Raw genomic sequence first — 13,339 nt, forward strand, 5'->3', positions numbered from 1 at the left:
CCTCATATACCGTCTAGGTAGTCTCCAGCCCCTTGGCATGAACATTGAATTCCCCAACTTCCGGTAATTTCCTCCCCCTCCCTTCCCCCATCCCAGTTTCACTCTGCCCCCTCCCCTAGCTGCCTATCACCTCCCTCATGGTTCCGCCTCCTTCTACTACCCATTGTGCTTTCCCCTATTCCTTCTGCACCTTTCCTGCCTGTCCCCTCCCTGCTTCCCCTCCCCCACCCCTTTATCTTTCCCCTTACTGGTTTTTCACCTGGAACCTACCAGCCTTCTCCTTCCCACCCTCCCCCCACTTTCTTTATAGGGCCTCTGCCCCTTCCCCCTACAGTCCTGATGAAGGGTCTCGGCCCGAAACGTTGACTAGTTGTTTCCACGGAAGCTGCCCGACCTGCTAGTGACGATGTCAATGTCAGCAAACCAAAGAGCTGGTTATTGACTTCAGGAGGAGGGAACGTCGAGGGAACATGACCCAGTCCAAATCAGAGGAGAAGGTCAGCAACTTTAAATTCCTCGGTGTTAGTTTCTCGGAGGACTTGCGGATTTACTGTGCAGTAGGGAGTACATCGACTGGTTGCATTTCAGCCTGAAATGGAGAATCCTACAAAAAGTAGTGCGTATGGCCAGTCCATCGTGGGTAAAGAGCCCATCTATATAAAACGTTGTTGCAGAAGAGCAGCATCCATCATCAGGGACCCCCAGCTCCCAGGACATACCTTCTTCTCACTGTTACCATCAGGAAGGTGGTACAGGAGCCTCAGGACCCACACCACCAGGTTCAGAAACTGTTATTACCCCTCAACCTTCAGGATCTTCAACCAGAGGGGATAACTTCACTTGCCCCATCAGTGAACTGTTCCCACAACCAACGGACTCACTTTCAAGGACTCTTCATCTCAAGTTCTTCATATTTATTACTTATTTATTGTGTTTTGTATTTCCACAGTTTGTTATCTATTGGACACTGGTTGAAAGGCCAGGTCAATGTGTTCTTTCATTAAGGCTATACTGGTTATTATTCCTTTAAGGATTTATTGGGAATATGCACAAGAAAATGAATCTCAGGGCTGTATATGGTGACACAAATGTACTTTGATACTAAATTTACTTTGAACTTTGAAGTTCAGTTTATTGTTATTCAGCTGTACGCATGAAACAACTTTCCTCTGGACCAAGGTGCACAACACAGTACATATAGAAACACAGAAAACCTACAGCACAATACAGGCCCTTCGGCCCACAATGCTGTGCCGAACATGTACTTACTTTAGAAATTACCTAGGGTTACCCATAGCCCTCTATTTTTCTAAGCTCCATGTACCTATCCAGGAGTCTCTTAAAAGACCCTATCGTATCCACCTCCACCACTACTGCTGGCAGCCCATTCCATGCACTCACCACTCTCTGTGTAAAAAACTTAACTCTGACATCTCCTCTGTACCTGCTCCCCAGCACCTTAAAACTGTGCCCTCTCATGTTAGCCATTTCAGCCCTGGGAAAAAGCCTCTGACTATCCACACGATCAATGCCTCTCATCATCTTATACACCTCTATCAGGTCACCTCTCATCCTCCTTCGCTCCAAGGAGAAAAGGCCGAGTTCACTCAACCTATTCTCATAAGGCATGCTCCTCAATCCAGGCAACATCCTTGTAAATCTCCTCTGCACCCTTTCTATAGTTTCCACATCCTTCCTGTAATGAGGTGACCAGAAATGAGCACAGTACTCCAAGTGGGGTCTGACCAGGGTCCTATATAGGACCCTGCAACATTACCTCTCAGCTTTTAAACTCAATTGGTTGATGAAGGCCAATGCACCATATGCCTTCTTAACCACAGAGTCAACCTGCGCAGCAGCTTTGAGTGTCCTATGGACTCGGACCCCAAGATCCCTCTGATCCTCCACACTGCCAAGAGTCTTAACATTATTACTATATTCTGCCATCATATTTGACCTATCAGATTGAACCACCTCACACTTATCTGGTTTGAACTCCATCTGCCACTTCTCAACCCAGTTTTGCATCCTATCGATGTTCCACTGTAACCTCTGACAGCCCTCCACACTATCTACAACACCCCCAACCTTTGTGTCATCAGCAGATTTACTAACCCATCCCTCCACTTCCTCATCCCAGTCATCTATAAAAATCACAAAGTGAAGGGGTCCCAGAACAGATCCCTGAGGCACACCATTGGTCACTAACCTCCATGCAGAAGGAATATGACCCACCTACAACCACTCTTTGCCTTCTGTGGGCAAGCCAGTTCTGGATCCACAAAGCAAGGTCCCCTTGGATCCCATGCCTCCTTACTTTCTCAATAAGCCTTGCATGAGGTACCTTATCAAATGCCTTGCTGAAATCCATATACACTACATCTACTGCTCTACCCTCATCAATGTATTTAATCACATCCTCAAAATATTCAATCAGACTCATAAGGCACGACCTGCTTTTAACAGAGCCGTGCTGACTATTCCCAATCATATTAACTCACAAGCAACACAAAGTAACGTTACACAAATAAATTAACAAACAAAAATATGTTCCCTTATTCTATCAGTGGATGTGGGGTTCGAGCTGGCAGTCCCCCAAGCCTCAGAACCACATAGCAGAGCAAGGGTTCAGCTCTGTTCCAGTTGGGATCTGAGCATTGTTGCAGGAAAGCAGCATCCATCATCAGGGATCTTCCAAGACATGCTCTCATCTTGCTGCTGCCATTAGAAAGGTACAGGATCCTCAGCACCAGCTTCAGGAATAGATATAACATCTCAACCATCAGGCTCTCACCCCATTTCTGAACTGTTCCCACAACCTCTGGAGTTTCTTACAAAGATTCTTCATCTCATGTTCTTGATATTTATTTATTTATTTATTTATTTATTATTTTTCCCTCCTTTGTATTTGCAAATGTTGTCTTTTGCACTTTGGTTGTCTGTCCCTCTGCTTTGGGCAGCTTTTCATTGATTCTATTGTGTTTCTTTGTGTGTACTATGAATGCCCTCAAGAAAATAAATTTCAGGGTTCAAGTTCAATTTATTGTCAACCGTACACATGTCTACCACCAAACAAAACAACAATCCTCTGGATTAAGGTGCTCAACACAGTACATATGATTCACCTACAATCTACACATGTATATCACCAAATGAAACAACTATCCTCCAGATTAAGGTGCTAAACACGTTACATATAACTCACATACAGTACATAACACAAAGCAATATCATAAATAAATTAACAAATAATTAAGAGCATAAATGATACAAGTTAAAGAGTAAACAGTATAATGCTGGTGTATATATACTTTGATAATAAATTCACTTTGAACTTTGGATTTTGCACTTACCCCATTTACCAGCAGGGCAATACCGACACATTGAAAGCAACAGTGATTTTCACCGGCAGACGGCTTTCCCACAACAGATTCCAAGGGAATTGCTTCCTGTTTCCAATCTCACCTTAAACCTTGACTGTCAGAGAGTGCTGTGAGGACAGGCTAAGGACTTTTGTTTCACTGAGGTTCAGGGCAAGGCCCAACTTTGCTATGAATGGTCCCAGGTCCGGATGTGAAAAGAAGAGGGTTGGAATGGGGCTAGCAACCTCATCCCGTAAAAACTCAGAGCTATAGAAATGCCAGCAGAAGCTCCAGGGACCTCATTCCTGGGAGAGGAAGGATTTTCCATGGGCTACACCCAGGGACAAATTGAATAACAAACCTGATTTTGATTCTGATAGACACTACCTTCTGTAGATGCTGTCATTTTGGTGTGAAGCGCAGTGTCCACTGCTCTCTACAGTCTATTATATTTCCCGTGCATTGGAATTGCTCAACCAGCAGTTCACTGCTAGAAGGAAATAGAAGAACTTCTTGACCTGAGATTCATCATTCCCCTGAGCTGTGATTCCAACACCTTCTGTTGGCAAGGCTTCTACCTTTGCGTCATTACTGCCTTCCTTGACTTACCTTGGAACTATGAGTGTTCCTTGAGCCATTGCTAAGAAATTAAAGTTAAATTTCAAAACTTCACCATGGCCAGGACCCAAACATAAGATTTCATTTCTCCTTTAGAATTTGCTCTTTATGTTGTTGTTTCAATTAACCAGACAGCTTCATTTGTGGAAAAAAAAAACACAAAGAAATATAAAGAGAGGCAAGTGAGCTATCTAACTCCACCAAGCCCGGCTGTGAAAGCAGGAGGGATAGACATGGAGCTAGCAACCTCATCCTGTAAAAGCCCAGTGACAGAGACAGCAACAGAAGCTCCGAAGACCTCATTCCCTCAGAGAGGAAGGATCTTTGGACATGGGCTGCACTTTGGAAACAAGGTGAAGGACTGCCCTGTCTGGGGACTCTGGCAAGTTGCTGGTGGTGCCCTATGCCCCGGTAGGGGTGATAGGCATCTGAATGATGGAATGGAAGATGAGGACAAGGCCTATGCTGTTGTTGACTTCAGCAAATGAGTCAGAGACGCCTTGGGAGTCAGCCTCCAACCCTTCACCAACACAGGTACGGTCCACTAATTCTTAACATGGGTGACCTTAGTTCATCCTGATTAACTCCACTCAACAGGAAGCTCATTGGAAAGCTCACAAGGAGCAGGCAGGAGAATGAGATTGAGAGGGAACAATAAGTAAACTGTGTCAGAATGGCACAGCAGATTCAACCGGCCAATTGGCCTAAACCTGCTCCTATGTCTGATGGTTCTTATTGTCTGGCCCTGATGAGACTGGGGTGGCCTCAGCGGTATTGTAGAGTTCACATTTGTGTTTGTCCAATGTCTCACCACCACTGTGGACTGTATTGTAAAGTGTTCATATTTGTGTTTGTCTAATGTCTCACCGCCATTGTGGACTGTGTTGTAAAGAGTTCACATTTGTGTTTGTCTAATGTTCATCCCCGCTGTGAACTGTGTTGTAAAGAGTTCATATTTGTGTTTGTCCAATGTCTCACCGCCATTGTGGACTGTATTGTAAAGTGTTCATATTTGTGTTTGTCCAATGTCTCACCACCACTGTGGCTTTGAACGTAACAGAAGTGGCTGAAGGAGCTTTGATTTTGACGATGGGAACACAGTATAAGAATGCAATAGCCTGTGGGAAGAACCATGAGAACATGAATGTTACTTGAACACAAGGGTGGGGCTGGTGAAGAATGGTCTGGTTCAGTGCTTTGAGATGTTGCCAATATTGGTCCACACTGCAGTATTCCATATCATTGGATAGGGTACACAAGCAGAGCATTGGGGTAGTTCTCCAGGCTTCACCGATGGGCTGGGCATGAACGGTGCCACGGCTCGGTAGATTGGGAGGTGTGGTGCAAGGAGAGGTACCCGTGCATGCTAGATACTGTAAGTATTTTAATACTTGCTCTGTCCTAATAAATAGTTTTAAGTAGATATTTGGAGTTTGTGACTTTCTGACTTAGTGAGCTGAGTTCGTGAACCTTTTGGTGTAGCGTGACACCAGCCTGAGAAACATAGAAAACCTACAGTACAATACAGGCCCTTCGGCCTACAAAGCTGTGCTAAACATGTCCTTACCTTAGAAAATTACCTAGGGTTACCCAGAAACCTCTATTTTTCTAAGCTCTATGTACCTATCCAGCAGTCTCTTAAAAGACCCTATCATATCTGCCTCCACCACCATTGCTGGCAGCCCATTCTACACACTCACCACTCTCTGCATAAAAAACTTACCCAACATCTACTCCTACCTTCCAAGCACCTTAAAACTGTGCCCTCTCATGCCAGCCATTTCAGCCTTGGGGAAAAACCTCTGACTATCCACATGATCAATGCCTCTCATCATCTTATACATCTCTATCAGGTCACTTCTCATCCTCTGTCGCTCCAAGGAAAAAGCCAAGTTCACTCAACCTATTCTCATAAGACATGCTCCCCAATCCAGGCAACATCCTTGTAAGTCTCCTCTGCACCCTTTCTATAGTTTCCACATCCTTCCTGCAGTGGGGCGACCAGAACTGAGCACAGTACTCCAAGTGGGGTCTGACCAGGGTCCTATATAGCTGTAACATTACCTCTCAGCTCTTAAACTCAATCCCATGATTGATGAAGGCCATCTTAACTTAGTATAGTAGTCATACTTTATTGATCCCGAGGGAAATTGGTTTTTGTTACAGTTGCACCTACCAAGAATAGAGTATAAATAAAGCAATATAAAACCATAAATAATTAAATAGTAATATGTAAATGCCAGGCCAGCCTATTGGCTCAGGGTGTCTGACCCTCCAAGGGAGGAGTTGTAAAGTTTGATGGCCACGGGCAGGAATGACTTCCTATGACGCTCTGTGTTGCATCTCGGTGGAATGAGTCTGGCTGAATGTACTCCTGTGCCCAACCAGTACATTATGTAGTGGGTGGGAGACATTGACCAAGATGGCATGCAACTTGGACAGCATCCTTTTTTCAGACACCACCATCAGAGCGCAGCAGCTTTGAGTGTCCTATGGACTCGGTCCCCAAGATCCCTCTGATCCTTCACACTGCCAAGAGTCTTACTGTTACTACTATATTCTGCCATTATATTTGACCTACCAAAATGAACCACCTCACACTTATCTGGGTTGAACTCCATCTGCCACTTCTCAGCCCAGTTTTGCATCCTATCAATGTTCTGCTGTAACCTCTGACAGCCCTCCACACTATCCAGAACACCTCCAACCTTTGTGTCATCAGCAAATTTTACTAACCCATCCCTCCACTTCCTCATTCAGATCATTTATAAAAATCACAAAGAGTAGGGGTCCCAGAACAGATCCCTGAGGCACACCACTGGTGACCAACCTCCGTGTAGAATATGACCCATCTACAACCACTCTTTGCCTGCTGTGGAAAAGCCAGTTCTGGATCCACAAAGCAAGGTCCCCTTGGATTCCATGCCTCCTTACTTTCTCAATAAGCCTTGCATGGGGTACCTTATCAAATGCCTTAATGAAGTCCATATACACTACATCTACTGCTCTACCTTCATCAACGTGTTTAGTCACATCCTCAAAAAATTCAATCAGGCTCGTAAGGTATGACAAAGCCACGCTGACTATTCCTAATCATATTATGCCTCTCCAAATGTTCATCAATCCTGCCTGTCAGGATCTTCTCCATCAACTTACCAACCACTGAGGTAAGACTCACTGGCCTATAATTTCCTGGGCTACCACTACTCCCTTTCTTGAATAAGGGAACAACATCCACAACCCTCCAATCCTCCGGAACCTCTCCCGTCCACATTGATGATGCAAAGATCATTGCCAGGGGCTCAGCAATCTCCTCCCTCGCTTCCCACAGTAGCCTGGGGTATATCTCCTCTGGTCCCGGTGACTTATCCAACTTGACGCTTTCCAAAAGCTCCAGCACATCCTCTTCCTTAATATCTACATGCTCAAGCTTTTCAGTCCACTGCAAGTCATCCCTACAATCGCCAAGATCCTTTTCCGTAGTGAATACTAAAGCAAAGTATTCATTGGGTAGTTCTGCTATCTCCTCTGGTTCCATACATACTTTCCCACTGTAACACTTGATTGGTCCTATTCTCTCACATCGTATCCTCTTGCTCTTCATACTTACAGAATACCTTCAGGTTTTCCTTAATCCTGTCTGCCAAGGCCTTCTCATGGCCCCTTCTGGCTCTCCTAATTTCTTTCTTAAGCTCCTTCCTGCTCGCCTTATAATCTTCTAGATCTCTATCATTACCTAGTTGTTATTTTTTAACCTTTCATAAGCTCTTCTTTTCTTCTAGACTAGATTTACAACAGCCTTTGTACACCACGGTTCCTGTAATGAAATGAAATATCTTTATTGTCATTGCATAGTACAATTTGTCATGCACCAATACAGCAAAAATGAGTTTGCAACTCTCATACTCAATGCTATAAAATAAATAAAACAAACAATAAATAAAATTAAGTAACCAGCCTGTACAAGCCAAGTCCAGCAGTACAAAAGCACAACTGAGATGCGTGACAGCCATAAAACCAGTATTAAAGTAGCAATATAACAAATTTATGGATGATGCTTAATCGATTGGTTCAAAGCAATTATAGCTCTGGGGAAAAAGCTATTTTTCAGTCTGGAAGTGCGGGCATAGAAAATCTTATAACGTCTGCTAGATGGAAGAAGTTCAAACAGATGATTGCATGGGTGTGTATTGTCCTTACAGATGCTTGTAGCTTTCCTTAGGCAGCGAGAGCTGTAGGTGTCCTCCAGGGCTGGGAGCTGTGTCCCAAAGATCTTCTGTATGCTAGAGACAACCCGCTGAAGTGCTTTCCTATCAGCTGCTGTACAACTGAGATACCACTCAGAGATGCAGTATGTTAAGATGCTCTCTATAGTGCAGCAGTAAAAGGTCACCAGCATCTGTTCAGGTAGACCAGCTTTCTTCAGCGTCCTGAGGAAAAACAAGCGTTGCTGTGCTTTCTTAACTATTGCTGTGGTGTTAGGGACCATGTCAGGTCTTCTGAGATATGTATTCCCAGAAACCTGAAACTGGTCACTCTCTCCACTATGTCTCCGTTAATGTAGACTGGAGTGCACTCGTCATCCCGTGACTTTCCAAAGTTGATAATTAGCTTCTTAGTCATTGCTGTATTAAGAGACAGGTTGTTCTCTGAGCACCAGCTCACTAAGTTCTGTACCTCCGCTCTGTACATTGATTCGTCTCTGTTGGAGATCAACCCGATCACCGTTGTGTCGTCTGCGAATTTGACGATGGTATTGGTGTTAAATGCAGGTACACAGTCGTAAGTGAAGTGAACTGTATCCTACCAGCCTTTCACTGTCTCATTGGAACGTACCTATGCAGAACCCCACGCAAATATCCCCGGAACATTTGCCACATTTCTTCCGTACGTTTCCCTGAGAACATCTGGTTCCAATTTATGCTTAAAAGTTTCTGCCTGATAGCTTCGTATTTCCCCTTACTCCAATTAAATGCTTTCAACACTTCTCCAACCACGCCCCCCCCCCCAGAGAGTGTAGCTCAGAAATAACACTGGGGAACTGCTGTAGGATGTGTCTACAGTGGCAAGGGTCCAGAGGTGGTTAATGAGAATGATCCTGGGAATGAACAGGTTAATATATGAGGAGCATTTGACAGCTCAGGGTCTTTACTCAATGGAGTTTAATGGGGGGGGGGGGAGAATCTCATTGAATATCTAATATTTAAAGCCTAGAAAGAGTGGAACTCTGCCATGATTGGTCCAAGCCCAAGTGCGAAAGGAGGATTGGCCATGGGGCTAGCAGCCCTACTCCGTAAAAAGCCAGAGCTACAGAAACTCCCCAGACCTCATACCCTGGGAGAGGAGGGATCTTTGATGATGGGTTACACCTGGGGACGCGTGAAAGCCTGGCCCGGGACAGAGGACTCTGGCGAGCTACTGTCAGTGGCCTCTGCCCCAGTAGGGGTGATGGGCTTAAGTAAGCAAGTAGACAAAGGGGAAATGGAGAGGATGTTTGGAATGAGTCAGTTCAGTTACACGTGCCATGGTAGCGTAGTGGTTAGCACATTACAGTCCTGGGTGTTACAGCTGGGAGTTTAATTCCGGCACTCCCTGTAAGGAGCTTGTACGTTCCTTCCCATGGTGGGTTTCCTCAGGGTGCTCCAGTTTCCTCCCACAGACCAGAGACCAGTGATTAGGTTAATTGGTGATTGTGAATTGTGATTAGGCTAGGGTTTAAATTGGTGAGTTTCTGGGCAGCACAGCTTGGTGGGCTGGAAGGGCCAGTTCCACAGTGCATCTCTAAATCACACATCAACAATAAACGTTATTAACAACACTTTAATAATTAGCTGCAATTTAACAATTGCATTTCTCACACCCAACATATTCCCAGATACAAATTCAACCTCACTCTTCCAAACCATTTTAAACTTCACAATACGACACAAATCACATCACCCTAAAAAGTACCAGATACCCAAATGATTAAACTTTACAAAATTAAAACCGTTTTGTAACGATCCCCAGTGTGGGTGAGCAGCCACAGGTTTCTATCCAGGGTCACTCGCCCACATGTGGCCTCTTCCAGCATGGTCTTATCAGCAATGTGCTTTGAGTGGGCTTGCTCGCGTTTGCTGCCTCACTCTGAGAGCAGCAGAGCCCAGGACACGGAGGAGGGGATGGCATAGGTTACAGGTGGGAGACAGCGTCTCCATGGCTGAGGCCACGGGTTCTCACGGATTTGGTCCCTCTCTGTCCTCCAGAGGGGTGCTAGAGGCTGCCCCGCTCTCCATGCTTGGGAGATTGCTGAAGGCCAGGGATCGATTAAGTTTGGGGAGGGGGGGGGATCTCCAGTGGCAGGAGGATTTGTGATGAAGGCACCGCCATGGACATCGCAAGCCCAGCTGTGAAAGGAGCTAGAAACCGCATCCCATAAAAATGTCACAAAAATACCGACAGAGACCTCGTCCCTGGGAGAGGAAGGATCTTTGAAGACAGGCTACACCTGGAGACAATGTGAAAGACTGGCTCAGGAGAGAGAACTCTGTCAGCAGCCAAAGCCCCATTAGAAGTGATGAGCTTAACCAACCACTCCTCGGCTGAAAGAGGAGAGGGAAGACGTCGGGAATTTTTGTTAATGAGCAAGCTGCTCTAATTGGGGACCCTCCATCTGAAAAGGCAGTGGAGGCTGATGGAGCTGGTTCGTTCCAGAGAATGCTTGATTCGCAAAGATTTATAGGATGGAGAAAGACAGGAGGAGTATGCCTAATCTGAGGGATTGAGGGGGGGAGAAGGGAATGGCATGGGGAAAGAGGACGGCGGGGGACGGGAGAAGGGGACGGCGGGGGACGGGAGAAGGGGGGGGCGGGAGAAGGGGACGGCGGGAGGGCGGGAGAAGGGGACGGTGGGGGGGGGCGGGAGAAGGGGATGGGGGGGCGGGGGAAGGAGATGGCGGGAGGGGACGGCCGGGGGGGGCGCGGGAGAAGCGGACGGCCGGGGGGGGGGGTTGTGGCAGGAGAGAAGGGAATGGGGATGGAGGTGATCCAGATCAGATCACAAGAAACCTCTGGATGATACTCCGTTCCTTGAGATCGGTACAATGTACCAGTAAGATTCCAAAACGCAGGAGAGATGGTGGGGAAAGTGTGAAGGACAGAAGGGGGTGAGGGAGAGAGTGAGGAGGACTGTGAAGTGATAGGGATGGAGGAGAAGAGGGAGGAGACAGGGGAGTGTAGCAGTGAGGAGAGAGCGACAGTATGGCGGGTGTCAGTAGGGATGAGGGGAAAGAGCGAACAGGAAGGAGGGGAGTGAAGGGATGAAGGGAGAGAGTTTGGGAGTGGAGAGAATGCGAGAGGGCAGAATGATGAGTAAGGGAATTTGGGTCGGAGTGAGGGGGCAGGGAAAGTGTGACAGCCAGGGGATTGAGGGCGGGGGGAAATGTGGTTTAAATACATCTGATAGCAAAGGGATCAGAGAGGGTGGGAGAAAGTGTGCGCAGAAGGGAGTGAGAAGGTAGAGAAATGGGGAGGCCACACGTGGGATAACCCATGGATGGATGCTGAGGTCTCCAGGGCAGACACAAACTGGAGGTGGCAATGACGTCCCCTGAGAGGGGCTGAGCAGGTTGTCTTCAGGTGCTGCTGCTGCTCAGCATCCCAGGGCTGCATCCAGGTGGAAAGGGGCTCCCTGGCTTCCAGAGCTCTGCCTGATGGTGCTGCACCGGTGTCTGCAGTGAGAGGCAGTCCTTCAGTCCACGTCCAGTCACTGGAATCCTCCAAAGGCAGCTCCCTGCAGTAAAGCATGCTCAGGTCACAAAGGCAAACGGGAGCGGAGGGGGGGTGGGGAGAGGGTGGTAAACATGATGATTACAAAAGGTAGTGACGATAGCAGTGGTGGGACACAATGACGCTTTACAGGCAGTTAAGGAAACTGCTAATAATTCTACTAAGTATACTTTTGCTGGACAACAATCATTGTAATCCACTACCTGTAATTTCCATTTGGGGGATGTGAATTTGAACCCTTTGTACAACCTTGCATTTTTGTGGTATCCTGAAGGATTTGGCAAACTGGATTCTCGAGAATGCAGGTACACCTGCAGCGGCCATTGCTGGAGCGGACTTTGGGCCAGATAGGTGCTGGGGGGCCCAGGCCCGAGACTGGAAGACAAACTGATGTTTAGCCTATTTAAGTGCTGAGCCAGATTAAAAGATTAAGGCGCCAAGGTCGAGGGCAGAGGACGGACCAATGTTTGGCTCACTGCTCCTTGAGGCTTTACCCATCTCAACACTGAACTGACCCCACAACCATTAGCACTCATCCCAGCGCTGAACCGGGCTCCACAGCTGTGGCCTACTGCCATGGGGCTCCTGGACTGTCAGCATTTCTTGTCAGCGCTGAACTGGCAACATGGTTATGAACTCACTTTGGGGACTCTGCAGTTCTGAGTACTATTTGTTTACTTTTTTATTGTCTTACACGATTTTTTGTACTTCTGTTTTCCGCACAGTGGACATTTGACAGTCTTTGTGGTGTGGGGTTTTTCATTAATTCTATTGTTTTTTTTGTTTTGTGGCTGTCTGCAAGAAGACAAATCTCAATGTTCTATATGGTGTTCATAATTTGATAACAAATGTACTTCAAACTTTGGTTTTGGATCAATCTTCTGTCCATGAGCTAGGGAGCCAAAGACCACTGACTACCCTGAGACCAGTGCCATCCACCCCGGAGAGACTCTAGATTGACAAATAATATAAAAACCAACAGCTCTACAAAACACTGGTTCGACCACACTCGGAATATTGCATTCAGTTCTGGTCTCCTCATTACAGGAAGGATGTGAAAACTTTAGAGAAGGTGCAGAGGAGACTTACCAGGATGCTGACTGGATTACAGAGCATGTCATATGAGGAAAGGTTGAGTGAGCTCGGCTTTTCTCTTTGGAGAGGAGGAGGATGAGACATGACTTGATAAAGGTGTAGAAGATGAGAAGAGGCATAGATAGAGTGAATATCCAGAGACTTTCTCCCCCCAGAATGGAAAAGGCTAATACGAGAGGGCATAATTTTAATTTGATTGGGGAAAAGTAAAGGGGGGGATGTCAGAGGGGATGTTTTCCACACAGGAAATGGTGGCTGTGTGAAATGCGCTGTTGGAGGCGGTGGGTGTGTGAAATGCTCTGTCAGGGGTGGTAGGTGTGTGAAATGCGCTGTCAGGGACGGTGGGTGTGTGAAATGCGCTGTCAGGGGTGGTGGGTGTGTGAAATGCTCTGTCAGGGGTGTTGGGTGTGTGAAATGCACTGTCGGGGTGGTGGGTGTGTGAAATGCTCTGTCAGGGGTGGTAGGTGTGTGAAATGCGCTGTCGGGGACGGTGGGTGT

The 13,339-nt window shown here is 46.6% G+C and overlaps 1 protein-coding gene across 1 annotated transcript in view; it reads right to left on the bottom strand.

The window, feature by feature from the left end:
* Positions 1–11,615: 11,615 nt before the first annotated feature.
* The window catches only part of LOC134356360 (protein SSXT-like), a 39,236-nt gene continuing 37,512 nt past the window's right edge, over positions 11,616–13,339 (bottom strand). The window contains exon 9 of the mRNA XM_063067263.1: positions 11,616–11,750. Within this exon, the coding sequence (XP_062923333.1) occupies positions 11,724–11,750 (27 nt within the window). The 3' untranslated portion in view covers positions 11,616–11,723. The remainder of the gene's footprint in view (positions 11,751–13,339) is intronic.

This window comes from Mobula hypostoma, chromosome 14 (genome assembly GCF_963921235.1).
Source record: "Mobula hypostoma chromosome 14, sMobHyp1.1, whole genome shotgun sequence".
NCBI classification, from domain to species: domain Eukaryota; kingdom Metazoa; phylum Chordata; class Chondrichthyes; order Myliobatiformes; family Myliobatidae; genus Mobula; species Mobula hypostoma.